Below are 15,828 nucleotides of genomic sequence, written 5' to 3'. Positions count from 1 at the left end.
ATCTAACAAGTGTTTTGTTTTGACAGAAATGGTTACATTTTTGAGGAAGTTTGATATCTGATATTTTTTGTTTGTAGGACTTGCCATTACAGATGAAATTTTACAGAATAAAGCAGAATGGTCCAAACTGTTTGATGCACCAAATTTTTTTCAAAAGTACAAGTACGTATTTTTATTTATTTTTTTTATCCACTGGAATTTCTTTAGGGAAGGATTTTAAATATTGTTTGTAAACATTAAGAAATAGCTTGTATAACGTGAAATTTGTTCAGGCATGGTACATGTCTATACAATTGTTCTATGAAACCTTGAACATAAAAATGCCAAGGGAAAACGGTGAGAAATAATGTCTGAAATGCATAAGGGCAAAAAAATTTAAGCTGCACACCCCAAACTTATAAACTAACTCCAAGGTCAGAACAACATGAAAAACAGATAAGTCTTCCAAAACGAAAGAATCCGTACTGGTGCGCTCTTAATTGCACCAGCAGTGGTCTCCCCTCAAAAACATTGACATTGTGTTTGTTGGTGTCTTATGCTTTGGCCGGTTGACTCAGAATTTAATCTCTACCACCTGCAGATATGCCCATGTTAAATCAGATGAAACCTAGATGTCTTCTGTTACATGATCTGAGCTGACTTGATAAATTAAACAGTATTTGTGGGACATTCAGAGTTCATTAGAATGTCATTTAAAAAATAGGTTCATAGAAGATTATTAGACTAACTGCTGAAGAGCCCTTACAAACCTAGTCAGTGCTGCCCAGATTTTACCCAATTTTCTGTCCCTAGGGGAAAGATAAGGGTCAGTTAGCAGGGTTTTGACTGTTTTTACAGACTGCCTATATCTATAAGGGACATGGATGCCACATGAGGGAATTTGCGATTTCCCATCCATCTGTCCAGATTGCAGTTGAAGATGGTCAGGGATGGGGCTCAACTTCACGTGAATAGGAAGCCTATTCCAGAGGGGTTAATCTCTGCAACATTTCTGTCCCTCCAGCATGATCTATTCATGTCGGAGATCAGGTTTAGATCTTTGGAGAGAGTAACCCTAGTCCAGTTAATTTTGTGAATGTGCAACATTTCCATCTGTGCTGTGTCGGAGACTGCCTTGTAGGTCGGGCCCAGATTACCCCTCAGTAATCAGTAGGAAACTGAATACAGTGATGGGGCTTTTAATTGGTCCACATATGACCTGGTTATACACCCTGTATTTTTCTGTTGAGAAACCTCTGAGGATGCTCCAACTGTTGCAGGTGCTTGGCGAAGTACATGCCAAAGGGTGCATTGTACTCTATTTTTGGTCTAATGCAGGCTGAGTGAAGTGATATTATGGCATCATTAGATCTGGATGCCATGCCCTTACTTATAAGCTGAGCCACACTGAAGGATTTCCTCATTATCGTTGACACACTGTTCTGATTACTGAGTACCCAGTTCACCCGCCACTGGATCCACTCTTGGTTGGTGGAGTTGCTGTCAGTGTTATAATTTGCAGGGATATTTGATTTCCCAAAAGGTGGTATTATGCACTTCTTTGCATTTAGTTTCTGGTCATGTTTCTGATACCAATCAATCTGATGTCAGTCTTCACTTAATCCTTGACTGTGGGTTTGGTTCTGTCTCTCTGAACCAACTCGGCCTTTATTCCAGCTTGTGCCTTCCAAAAACTCTCGAGCTTTGCCCTATCCATAATGCTCCTCTCAAGATTACCTCAGATCTCATTTGATGCTGCAAGTGCCAGATGTGGTCCTCTCCTGTCAGCTCTCAAACTAGCAATTTATTACATTTGCAAGTGTTATTTACTCTTTTCAAATCTATCTAAATAGTTTCTTCTCTAAGAAACCTTATTCTATATCCAGTTCCTCTTTCATTGACTTTCTGGTGTGTTTTTACTCCTCCGTCCTTTTACTATTATGGTAATCTTCTATACCATTGTTGGTACAGCCTACTGGTAACCCTTTAATACCATTGTTTATACATTTTTTTTCTTAAAAAAAAAAAGAAAAAAACATTGTTTTTAATTTTTTTTATTCTTAAAAAAAAAGTTCTCTTTCTAGCTGTGTGTGTGACTTTGCTGTCATGGCTGAAAAGTCTAAAGGCACTTCTGGCTTTAAGAGATGCCAGAAGTGTGACCGTTGGCTGCCAGATTCTGATGGACATGACTTATTTACTGCTGGGGCCTAGTGCATCTTCAGGAGGAGTGTGCCATCTATCATGGCTTTAGCCACCAAGCCCCCCGTCAAAAGAAAAAACGTTAATTCTCAAAGGCTAAATCCAACTTCGATGAAGCTATATCTGTGACATCTAAGACTGATGTTAGCTCCCTTTCTTCCTCCTCTTCATCCAAGCATGAAGTTTCTGAGTCTTTTGGTTCCTACACCTTCGTCAGGAACGCCTGTTAAAAAGGTTGTCTTCCCTGGCTCCCACAGTTTTGGTGGAACCGGATGGAAAGCACCTGTCTTCATCAGCGCCGTTGGTGCTGATCTCTACACACAGCTACGGCACCTACTACTTCCTCAATTCAAACCATTTTGCTCTCCTCTGTTCCACAGATATCGAAATCAAAGGAGTTTTCTTTTAAGGATTTGCCTCAAACAAGATACTTTCCAAGACCTGACCCCTTTGCAGACTGATCCCAAAGTCCTTTTTTGGATAGATTCCAGTCCCTGTTAGACTGTTAGGTCCACTCATCCAACAGCCTCATGGAATTCAGTGTTCTGAGGCTAGTAGACCAGCTCCTGGCAGTGAGGGGATTAGCTATTTCCTCAGTTCTCGCACTTCTGGCTCTGGAACTTTAAGTTTCTCATCCCGTTATTATTCCTCTGACTCCAAATGAGCCTTTGGAGTTTTCGGTTCTGACATTCCTGGTGTTGACTGTATTGACACCTACCCTGAACACTCCATTTTTGTTGGAACTGGAGACCTCTTTGAGTTAGAGCTTTGTCTGTTCCGGGGAGCGTGGATCAACACCGATATTGTAGCCGTCCATGTTTCTCGGAGTTTTGGTAACCTAAGTTCAGCTCAGGCTTGGGGGAGGTTACCTCGGTGCAGGAAGGGATTACTGTTTTAAGGGAGTCTGTTTCGATTCTGGGCTTCCATTCCTCTATATGGGACCTGCCTTTCAGGCCATAGAGAGGACCTTGTCCAGTAGAGCTTTCAGTCTATTCCTCTCATGTTGGAGCAACCATGGTCCTTCCCCTCACCTAGAGCTACCACCAGGATTCAACTATGGTGGATGTTTTGGGTTTCACTGTTGCAGTCATTACATTTGGGTAATCTGCTGGCAGGTTGCCCTCAGTCGGCCTGAATTCCAAAGTCTTGAGTCCTGCATCGGTTGCTGTCCTCTCTTCCATGACGTCAGGTCATCAGAGGTATAAAATATGTAGCCGACACAGTTTTCTTTAGTCTTTTTTGCCGCATGGTGCCCGAAGCAGAAGCATTTCGCAAGTGCCAGTCGGCCGACTACTGAAATACTCTAGTTTGAGTTTCAGAACCGAAGTCTTCACTAAAGCTAAGTACCCCGTTGGGGAAACTTTTTCTTGCTTTTTACCAATGTCAGAAAAAGTTAATAATTGTATTACTTGTGGGAAGCAAATACCGCATAAGGATTTCCATTTATACTGTATTCCTTGCCTAGGCCCTGATCACAATGTGCCTGGCTGTCGGTTTTGTGCTAGATTTAACCAACGCACTAAGTGTCGGTATATTTTTGCATCAAAGTATTTTGGAAACAGATTTAACTGCCCAGAAATGTCATCTGATAGTAAGCCAACTGCTGGAGTACATAAAAAAAGCAAAGAAAGTGACAGAGAAAAGCAGTCGAGATCCAAAACAGACGAAGCTTCTAAGCCAGTAGCCGGTTCACCAGTACTCAGTGAGGCACTTTAGCAGCCCCTGATACCCGCTACCTTCGAGTCTCAGGCCTGTACCGACACCCATGTGTATTCCGGCATGCCGCAAGATACTCAAGTTATTGGACCGACATGTATTTCCCTCGGATGGATCTGGAGCTGCTGGGCAGGCAACGGCTTCTGAGGGTGTATTCAGACCTCAACATTTGTATATCAAACCGACCGCTGCAAAACCCAAGACAAAAGCAACTTCTAAAACTAAAAAACCAACGCATGAGCCATGTGCACAGGCCTCTATGCCTAAAAAAAGATTATCAAAATAGCTGAAGACCTTATTACCTTGATCAGGGGTACCCATCCCCCCCAGATAAGAGGCCTAGGCAAGATACTGATTATGAATCTTCATATCAGGTTTCTATTTCTTCTGATTCCTCTTCTGATCAGGAGTTATCTATACCTCCCTATGAGGATTCTTATGCTGAGGAGTCTTTTCCGTCTGCATCTCCTCCTGAGGATTATTCTTTTGGAGAAACCTTGCATACTTTGAGAGAGCATTTTCACTGGGAGAGTCAAGACTTCTCAATCAAAAAAGAGGCTCAGGGATTTCCTTCTCCCTCAGCACAAGCCTTTAGCCATTCCCCCTGTTTTAGACATTGCGGATGATGTGTTTTCGGAGTCAAGCTTGACCCCTGGCTCCTTACCTCCAGCTCCCAGTAAGCCTGATAGGTATTACAGGGTCCCTGACTCTCACAAATTTTTATTTAGAAACCCTGCTGCTGACCCTGAAACTATTTCACAGGGCCCAAACGGAGTTAAGGCCTCGACAGCAAAAACAATCCTACCCCCTCTGACAGAGATTCAAGGGCACTGGACAGATGGGGGAAAAGGTTCATACATCTACAACCTTGGCAATCAGGGCTTTAAACTGTCAATTTCATATGCTTAAGTACCAACAACATGTTACGGTATTGCTGAAACAGAAAATTATGATTTCTGGATGTGCAGAAAATAAAGAATTGCAGGAATTATTGCATGCAGCTGAACAAGTTGAAAAGCATACTTTGCAATGTGGTTTTGATTCCTTGGAGGCTTCCTGCATGGCCACAGTTACTGGATCTGTGATTAGGAGGCATGCCTGGTTAAAGGAACAAAATTTGCCTGATCATGTTAAAGCTAAATTGCTTGATGCACCTTTACAGCATGAATCTTTGTTTGGTATTAAGGCAGAAGAGATTTTAAAGAAAATGGAAGACAAAGCGAAGTCTATGCAAACTGTTAAAAACTTCTTACAAGTGTAGCCACCAAGATTCAGTAGACACTGGCCTACAAAAAAAATCGGTCCTTTCCTGTGTCAGCTTGAAGGGGCAAATCCAGACGCCCTAAGGGTTCCAGATACCAGGCCCAAGATTCCATATAGGTCAAAGCAATGGGGCGCATCCACCTCCAAATCTGGAGGAGATAAAGCGCAAACTTACAGAAAGCAATCCCAATGACTTCCCTCTGCCTACACCAAGCACTTATCTTTTGGCAGCACCCATAGGGGAAAATTAGCACTTTTGGCTCAGAGTTGGCAGTTAATAACCCAGGACAAGTGGGTACTAAACATCGTATCACAGGGATACAGATTCCATTTCCACACACTGCCAATGGCAAAAGGTTGGCCAGATCTGTCAAAAAATCAATGGGCAGAGGTACAGAAACCGGTTACGTTACTCATGGATATGAGGGCTATTCAGACAGTACCAGAACAGGAAAAAGGGCAAGGTTTTTACTCGACTGTTCATGGTACCCAGAAAGGACAAGGCCTGGCGGCCAATACTGGATTTATCAATTTTTGAACACATACCTGGACATTCCAAAATTCAAAATGCTGACTTTGCAGCAGCTTCTGCCCATGCTGGGCAAGAATGCTTGGCTGGTGACTTTCGACCTAAAAGAGGCATACTTGCATGTCCCAGTAAGACAGTCGTGCAGAAGATACCTCCGATTCAAGGCTGGCTTAATGCATTACCAATTCTCTGCACTGCCCTTTGGCTTATCTACTGCACCCAGGGTCTTTACAAAGTGCCTGGCACCAGTAATTGCATTTTGCAGACAAAGAATACAAATATTTCCTTAATTGGACGACTGTCTCATTCAAGCAGAGCACAAGGACACTCTTTTTCGACACCTGGCGTTTGTGTTAAGGCTTTTAACATGCCTAGGGTACACAGTAAACAAAAAGAAATCAAAGCTGGTACCCTCTCAAAAGATAACATTCCTAGGTGCAAGCTTGAATACAATTGCCCAAATGGCTTACCTCACGCCAGGCAAACAAAGGCAACTGACTACTTACTTCAAACTGATGGCAACAAAAGCACAGTCTTCTGCAAGACAAATTCTGCAGACTCTGGGCTTCATGGCATCCTGCATCCTACTAATTCCATACGCAAGACTGCATGAGGAAACTTCAATGGTACCTAAAAGGTTTATGGAGTCATCATTCACACAGCCTGGAAACCATGATTCCTCTCATTCCCTGCCTGCAGCAGGAATTTCTGTGGTGGGCAAAGGCCTGTCACCAAAACATGGGACCTCCCTTCACTCTACCCCTTGCCAGCCAAACCTTAACAGATGCATCAGATTATGCCTGGGGGGCCCACATGGCAGGAAGATGCATTCAGGGTATATGGGCACCAAAACAAATGCATCTACATATCAACCAGAAAGAGATGCTAGCTGTTCAAAATGCCCTAACAGCCTTCAAGGACTTCATCCAGGGCAACTACTGATACAGACGGACAACACAATCATGTGGTACATAAGCAAGGGGGCACGCACTCATACCCCCCTTTGCTGATTAGCCATGGCACTGTGGGGACACAGCTTTTACCTTACAAATACATCTTCAAGCTCAATTCCTGCCAGGAAAACAAAACACTCTGGTAGATGATTTAAGCAGAAACCTTATGGATCCTCACAAGTGGAAACTAAATCCACAAGTCTTCAGCATAACAGAGAAATGGGGGAGCCCAGACATAGATATGTTGGCTTCTCCTCAAAATTATCAATTGAAACGATTCTGCACAAGGACTTATCACAGACAAGCATGGAAAGTGGACGCTCTGTCCTTCAGTTTACGCCTTTCCTTCTCTGCCTCTTCTACCCAGGGTCATCCTAAAAGTCAGACAAGAGAAGCAAAAGATGGTATTAATAGCCCCTGACTGGCCCCGCCAATACTGGTACCTAATCCTAAGGAACTTGTCTCAATACCCAGCTTGGACCTTACCTCAAAGACCACAACTACTGTCCCAGCAAAACAATCAGATCCTGCATAATCAACTACAGACACTGAACCTGGCAGCATGGCTAATCATGTAATCATACAAACGACACCTCTCCATAAAGTTGTGATGGATGTCAATTTGGAAGCCAGAAGGTCTAGTACTATAAAATCCTATGCTGACAAATGGAAGAGATTCTGTGCTTGGAATCGAGCACAAGGAACTGATGCAGCAGAACCACATATTCCTCAGATATTACAATACTTGACTGAGATGCTTGACAAAGGCCCATCTTTCTCATCAATCAAAATCCATGCCTCTGCCATTTCGGCTCATTACAATACAGAGCCACCAATCTTTTCTCATCCTTTAATAAAGCAGTGTCTTAGAGGAGCCAAAAACTTAAGGCCTCCTAGAAGATCACCATTACCTGCATGGGACCTCAATTATGTGTTGGAAAAACTCACCCTGCCTCCATTTGAACCAGCTGCTACCGCTGATATAAAGTTCTTATGGAAGACAGCTCTGCTACTAGCAATTACTTCAGCAAGAAGAGTTTCAGAGCTACAGGCCCTCATGGCTGTAGAGCCTTTTATCATATTTTACCTAGACAGGGTGTGTCTGAGGACAAATCCTACTTTTATGCCTAAGGTGGTTTCCAGTGTGGCTCTTAACCAAACAGTTCATCTGCCAACTATTTATCCAAATCCGCAGAACAAAGGGGAGAGAATTCTACATTCCTTAGACGTACACAGACGGCTAAGATTCTACTTGAGCAGGACTAAAGCTCTAAGAAAAACTGAGGAATTACTAGTGTCATGCTGCAGGATCTGAAGGTAAGGCTGTTTGAAAGCAGACAGTTTCAAAGTGGATAAGCCACTGCATCCGTTTCTGCTACTTGCACCATGGTAAACCTGTGTTCAAGGGCATTCGATCTCATTCCACCAGAGCTGCTGCTACTTCAGCAGCCTTTCTGAGGAGTACCAACCAAAGACATTCTAGAGGCTGCTACTTGGAGTTCTGTTCACACCTTTACAAAACATTACCATTCGCCTCTTTACTCTAAGTCCAGGGCAGGCTTTGCAACTGCAGTGCTGCAGGGCCTTGTAGCCATACCTAATGCTGTTTAGCTCCAGCCTCCCAGCCATAGCTTTGGGATTCTACCCAAATGTAATGACTGCAACAGTGAAACACGAAGAACATAGTACAGTTGTGTACACTTACCATAAATGTAGATGTTCGAGTGTTTTCACTGTTGCAGTCCAGGTTACCCTTCTGCCCACCCCCCTGTCATTCTAAAGTTTATCTTTCCTTCTCTATCTTCTACAACCTATGTGGTGTATTTGCTTGTAGATGAAGGTAAAGTTTATATTGATGCATGTGTGTGTGTGTGTGTGTGTGTGTGTGTATATATATATATATATATATATATATATATATTTATATATATCTATATATCTATATTTATATATATCTATATATCTATATATATATCTATATCTATATATATATATATATATCTATATATATATATATATATATATATATATATATATATATATATATATATATATATAGTATGTGTGGGTCTACCTGACAACACCGACACCACATAACTGAAACTTCACATGCCCGACGCACCACAATCCCGACAATCAACAAACAAAACATATACCCTGTCCAAAAAGCACACACACAACACAAGTACACCAAAATCCTTACAAACCCACACTAAACCTTACATACACAACTATCTATAACCTTAAGCCTAACCCTAAGGTCCGTCACTATCGCACACTCACCTAACCCGCGCCCTAACTCACTTAACCCGCCCCTAACCCTAAAGACTGTCACTATCGCACACTCACCTAACCTGCGCCCTAACCCTAACTCACTTAACCCGCCCCTAACCCTAAAGACTGTCACTGTCGCACACTCACCTAACCCGCGCCCTAACTCACTTAACCCACCCCTATCCCTAGAGTCAGTCAATATCGCACACTTACCTTACTCGCACCCTAACGTCCGTCACTACCGCATACTTGCACAGCCTCGATGTTCTCAGCGTCGGGGTTTTCATCCATCGGTCATCTCAGATGTTCGTGTTATCCTGTCAGGCGGTCCCGCAGTCGGCCGGAATTCCAAAGTCTTGTTCCGGCGTTGGTTGCTGTCGCCTTTTCCCTGACGTCAGTGCGCCAGGGGTATATATAATGCAACAGATGCCATTTTCTTCAGTCTTTCTTGCCGCACGGTGCCCGAAGCAGAAGCAGTTCGCAAGTGCCGGTCAGCCGACTCCTGAGATTTTCGATTTCCCCGTTGGGGAAACTTTTCTTGCCTCAGACCGATGTCAGAAAAAGTTAACAATTGTATTTCTTATGGGAAACAAATACCTCATAAGGATTTTCATTCTTATTGCATACCTTGCCTAGGCCCAGACCACAATGTCACTACTTGTCGGTTTTGTGCTAGGTTTAATAAGCGTACTATTAAAAGGCGCTTTGATTTCGCACGACACTACGGTAGGAAATTTAACTACACCATGCCGTCGGAGCAACTGAGTATCGGCGTGCACAAAAACCGCAGGGATAAGGACGGACAGCCCAGGCCCAAACCAGATTCCGAGGCCTCGTCCGATCCGGTTCTCCGGTCCTCAGTGAGGCTCCAATGCAGCCCCTGACTACCGCAGATCTGGAACCCGAGACCACTACGGAAATTTTGACGGAATGTACCAGGCCGACGCAGCCTTTTACTTTAGGCCCTTCCGACTTTGCTACAAAAGACGTCGGTGCTACAGAAACGCCATCGGTTTCTGAAGGCGTTTTCAGACTGACTACTCTCACCATTAAAACGTTTTCTGAGTCGAAGACTCCTAAATCTAAAAGGACTGCACTTCAGTCTCCTGTTCAAGGCTCCATGCCTAAGAAACAGATGCTCAAAATGGCTGAAGATTTGATTTCTTTAATCAGGGGTTCCCAGCCCCCTCCTGACAAAAGGCCTAGACAAGAGGAAGATTATGCCTCCTCTGAGCAAATGTCCATTTCTTCAGACTCCTCTGAGAACCAAGACGACTACTTCTCCTTATGAAGATTCTGATGCTGAGGACTCTATTCCCTCAGCTTCTCCTCCTGAAGACTACTCCTTTGGGGTAACTTTACACACTATGAGGGAACATTTTCACTGGGAAGGTCAGGACTACTCTGATTCAAAGAAAAGGCTCAGTTTTTTTATTCCCCCAACACAGACCACTTGCCATCCCACCAGTTTTGGACATTGTGGATGATGTCTATTTAGAATCCAGTTTCAACCCAGACTCTCTACCTCCTGCTCTGGCTAAGCCTGACAGATACTGTAGAGTGCCTGATTCCCACAAATTTCCTTACAAAAGCCATGTAGCTGACCCAGAGACTATCTCACAGGGTCCCAAGGGGGCTAAGGCTTCTATGGCTAAAAACCCAGTACCTTCTGAGAGGGATTCATGAGCACTAGACAGGTGGGGGAAGAAGGTTTACACCTCAGCCACACTAGCTATGAGGGCACTGAATTGTCAATTTCACATGCTTAAGTATCCGCAATTTCTAATCTCTCAGTTAAAGCAAAGGATAACCTCTCTCCCTCAACAATCTGAATTGAAAGAAGTACAGGATCTGTTGCACGCCACTGAGCGGGTGGCCAAACATACCTTACAATGTGGGTTTGATTCTTTGGAGGCCTCCTGCAGAGCAGCTGTCACTGGGTCTGTTGTACGTAGGCATGCTTGGTTAAAGGAACAAACTCTGCCTGATCATGTTAAAGCAAAACTACTGGATGCTCCCTTACAGCAGGATGTTCTTTTTGGAGTTAAAGCAGAAGAAGTTTTAAAGAAAATGGAAGATGAGGCAAAATCTATGCAGACAGTCAAAGATTTCCTACAAGTACAATCCCCTCGCTTCAGCAGAAACTGGCCAACAAAGAATTGGTCCTTTCCAGCCACTGACAGACCACAGAGGGGTAAATAGACGCCCAAGGGGCAGATGACAACCACAAGCCCAGTATAAACCTCGCCAATGGGGCTGTACAACACAGAAGGGAGGAGAAGACAGATCTCAAACCACCAGAAGGCAAACCCAATGACTTGCACCTCATTCGGCCAAGCAATACTCTCTTGGCAGCCCCCTTGGGAGGAAAAGTCGCACTTTTTTCAGACAAACTGGCACATTGTCACAAAGGACAAATGGGTCCTGACATAAGTTTACGAGGCTACAGATTCCACTTTCACACCTTGCCAATGAAGAGGAATGCCAAACCTGCCACAAAATCAATGGGCAGAGGCACAAAAGCAAATTGCAGCTCTCATGGACATGAGCCATTCAACTGGTACCTACTCGAGAGCAAGGCCAAGGATTTTATTCAAGACTCTTGCTAGTGCCCAAAATGGACAATGCCTGGAGACCAATTCTGGACCTTTCAATTCTAAACACTTACAAGTACCCAAATTCAAGATGCTAACACTACAGCAGCTACTTCCCATGTTGGGCAAGGAAGCATGGCTAGTAACGTTGGACCTCAAGGAGGCATACCTGCATGTCCCTATCAGACAAAGTTGCAGAAGATACCTCCATTTCATTGCAGGTTCAACCCATTACCAATTCTCTGCACTGCCCTTTGGCTTATCTACTGCGCCCAGAGTTTTCACAAAATGCCTGGCACCAGTAATTGCATACTGCAGACAGAGGAATTCAAATATATCCATACCTGGACGACTGCCTCATCCAAGCAGAAAGCAAAGACATATTCTCTTACATCATCTGGCCTTTGTAAAGCATCTACTAAACTGCCTGGGTCACACAGTAAACGAAAAGAAGTCAAAACTAGTACCCTCACAAAAAATGACATTCCTGGGTGTCCGCTTGAATACAATGGCCCAGAAGGCTCATCTTACGCCAGACAAGCAAGTACAACTGACTCAATATTTCAAGACACTGGCAACAAAGACCCAATTAACTGCAAGAAAAATTCTGCAGGCTTTGGGCTTCATGGCATCTTGCATACTAATACCATTTGCAAAGCTGCATATGAGGAAATTACAGTGGTACCTAAAAAGCGTATGGTCTCAACACAGCCACAGCTTGGACACCGTCTCATTCCCTGCCTACACCAGGAATTTCTATGGTGGTCACAGGCATGTCACCTCAACAAGGGTCAACCTTTCACCTTGCCCCCAGCCAGGCAAACTATCACAAAAGATGCTTCAGACTACGCCTGGGGGGCACACATGGCAGGGCGTTGCATTCAAGGCCTATGGACTGCAGATCAAAGAAATCTGCACATAAATCAAAAAGAGATGCTAGCTGTACAGAAAGCTCTGACAGCCTTCAAGCATCTATTACATCCAGGACAACTTGCAATAAAGACGGACAACACCACAGTAATGTGGTACATAAACAAGGGGGTACACATTCTTACCCTCTATGCAGACAAGCAATGACCTTATGGAACACAGCTCTGGCCTACCAAGTCCAGTTACAATCTCAATTCCTGCCAGGACAAAGAACACATTGGCAGATGACCTTAGCAGAAACATCAAGGATCCCCACGAGTGGAAACTAGATCCACAAATATGTGCAATGATAACTCAAACATGGGGCCTTCCAGACATGGACCTGTTTGCCAGTCCTCAACCATCAACTGACAAAATTTTGTACAAGGACATCTCACCATCAAGCTTGGAAAGTGGACGCTCTCTCTCTTTCAGTTGGAAAAACCTGACAGCATATGCCTTCCCTCCATTGCCTCTCCTCACAAAGGTTCTTTTGAAAGGCAAAAAGGAGAGACCACATCTGATTCTCATAGCCCCAGACTGGCCACGCCAGCACTGGTATCCGCTATTGAAAAATATGGCCCACAGCCCACCATGGATACTGCCTCAAATCCCCCATTTGCTCACACAACAAAGCAATCAGATTCTTCACAGCGGGCTCAAAACTTTAAATCTGGCTGCATGGCAAATCATCTAAACATAGAACCAGCCCCTCTTTCACAAGCAGTTCTGGATGTTATTCTGGAAGCCAGGAGGCCAAGCACTAGGAAGGCTTATTCGGACAAATGGAAAAGGTTTTGTGTCTGGAACCAAGCTAAAGGCCAAGACTCAATTCAGCCTCACATGCCTCACATTCTACAGTATTTAGCTGAGATGTTGCACAAAGGACTTTCCTTTTCCTCAATTAAAATCCATGCTTCAGCTATTTCAGCTCACTAGAACATGGATCTGCCTTTATTTTCACATCCTCTTCTAAGGCAGTTCCTCAGAGGGGCAAAAAACATTAGACCACCCAGGAGAGCTCCTACACCAACATGGGACCTCAATTTTGTTCTGTAAAAACTAACGCTTACCTCCCTTTGAACCAGCTTTCTCTGCAGATCTTCAGTTCCTATCAGGAAGACTGCCCTGCTCCTAGCAATAACTTCAGCCAGAAGAGTCTCAGAGCTACAGGCACTAATGGCAGTGGAACCTTTCCTCATTTTTCATCAAGACAGAGCTTCTCTACGAGCTAATCCTTCCTTTATGCCTAAGGTGGTTTCCAGTGTAGCTTTAAATCAAACCATCCACTTACCCACCTTCTTCCTCAGTCCACAGAACAAAGGTGAGAGACTCCTGCATTCCTTGGACATTCACAGGCACCTTCGTTACTATTTGGACAAAACTAAGGCTTTCAGAAAATCTGACCAGCTCTTTGTATCATATGCTACAGCCTTCTCAAGGGAAGGCTATATCAAAGCAAACCATTTCTAAATGGATAGGTCATTGCATACGTTTCTGCTATACCCATCATGGGAAACCAGTTCCTGCTACCATTAGATCCCCCTCTACCATGGCAACAGCTACCTCTACAGTCTTTCTCAGGGGGGTTCCAACCAAGGAAATTTTAGAAGCTGCAACTTGGAGTTCAGTACACAACTTTACCAAACACTATCACTTACCTTTTTACTCAAAGTCCAGGGCGGGCTTCGCCACTGCAGTTCTGCAGGGCTTTATAGCCACCACTAACCCTCTGATACCTCCCCCCTACCTTAGCTTTCGATTCAACCCAAGTGTGATGACTGCAGCAGGGTAACACGATGAACATAGTACAGTTTTGTACCTACCATAAATGTAGATGTTAGAGTGTTCGCCCTGCTGCAGTCCAGGTTACCCCCCCCCTCCATCCCCTCTGATCTACTGGCTAAATCTCTTTTATGCCTTACTGATGTATTTGCTTACAACAGAAGGGATTTTGTGTTTGTGCAGTGGTTACTCCTTTTGGTACTAATTTCTGACCACCTTTTTGGGGGCACCTGACATCTGGAGCAAGAAAAACTGAAGAAAATGGCATCGGTTGCATTATATATACCCCTGGCGCACTGACGTCAGGGAAGAGGCGAACGCAACCGATGCCGGACCAAGACTTTGGAATTCCGCGTGACTATCTGATTAAACTGATTGCCCAGCGGGCTTGAAAGATTCCTGACTCCATCGAACCCATCCCTAAGAGACCAGACCATATATTGTCGGCTCCTACAGATCAACAGCATTTGGCTAATGGGGTGCCAGTGGATGCCATGATTGCGGCAGCCACAAAAAAGTAACTTCCTGATGAGAGTTCTAGTATCCATCCCCCCTAATAAGGACCGTAGGATGATGGATAGATTTGGGAAGCGCGTATATGCTTCATCGATCTTCGCACTTTGGTCCTTGAACTTCCTGGCACGTTTCACCAGAATTCAGAGAGATCTGTTAAAGGAGCCATCAGACAATGACATAAACCATAGCTCTGGGGACTCTGGCTGAAGTAGCTTCCCAGCTGACGACCCTTGATTTAGTATGCAATTCTTCCATGAGGCTCATTGTGCATGCAGACGAAGGGATGAGTAGGGCTGTGGGTTCCAGTGTAGCAATGAAAAGACACCTGGATGTGCTTATGTGAGTTTGTGGAGCCATTCAAGTCATCTTTCATCAATGCTGCCTTTGACAGAACATCCCTTTTTGGCCCCAGAGTCGGAGACACTTGCCAGATATGAGAAGGATGGAAAAACTATTTCTGCCATGGGCATACGCTTTTCCACTCCTCAGTGTCCCTATTTGGGGATCCAGAGAGGTGGAAGGCTATGGTTCAAAAAGTCCCAAAGGCCTTTCCAAGACTTGCATAGTGGCTATTCTTCCTGGGGCAGAGGGTGAAGTTATAATGGGAGACACCATGCTAGAGGCAGAGGTGGCCTGCAAAATCAAGGTTACAGCGATTCCTTCCCTGGCAATTCCCATCAGCGTTCCTGAATGGAGGCCCGATTGTCTTCCTCTGGAGGCAGTCGGTGGTCGACTTTCCCTGCACCTACTTGCCTGGCCAGCCATACCGGGCAGTTGGGTGCACAGGATCATAACCAGAGGTTACGATATTTCTTTCTTGAAACAACCCAAACGACCCCAGTGAATTCATGTTGTTCCACCTAGTCACAGGGATGCAGTCATATTAGATGTTGAAAAACTGCATGACAAAAGAGCCATCCGGACAGTCCCGCCAGACCAGATGGGATTTGGGGTTTACTCAAGATTCTTTTTAGTGCCAAAGAAAACAGGTGACTGGAGACCAATTTTGGACCTCAGCATCTTGAACGAATCTGTTTAGCATACCATATTCTGGTTGGTCACATTTCAGTCTGTCCTGTTCGTAGGGAAAGACGATTGGATGTGCTGAATA

General features: G+C 44.3%; 1 protein-coding gene across 1 annotated transcript in view; it reads left to right on the top strand.

Moving 5' to 3' along the window:
- The window catches only part of PAPOLA (poly(A) polymerase alpha), a 1,404,594-nt gene that overhangs the window by 692,199 nt on the left and 696,567 nt on the right, over nucleotides 1-15,828 (top strand). The window contains exon 10 of the mRNA XM_044073612.1: nucleotides 78-162. Within this exon, the coding sequence (XP_043929547.1) occupies nucleotides 78-162 (85 nt within the window). The remainder of the gene's footprint in view (nucleotides 1-77; nucleotides 163-15,828) is intronic.

The sequence above is a fragment of the Protopterus annectens genome, chromosome 6.part0, assembly GCF_019279795.1.
Source record: "Protopterus annectens isolate FY-2018-M chromosome 6.part0, PAN1.0, whole genome shotgun sequence".
Classification (NCBI taxonomy): Eukaryota; Metazoa; Chordata; order Ceratodontiformes; family Protopteridae; genus Protopterus; species Protopterus annectens.
The sequence above is the reverse complement of the archived record's forward strand: the minus strand, read 5'-3'. Positions and strand labels throughout refer to the sequence as shown.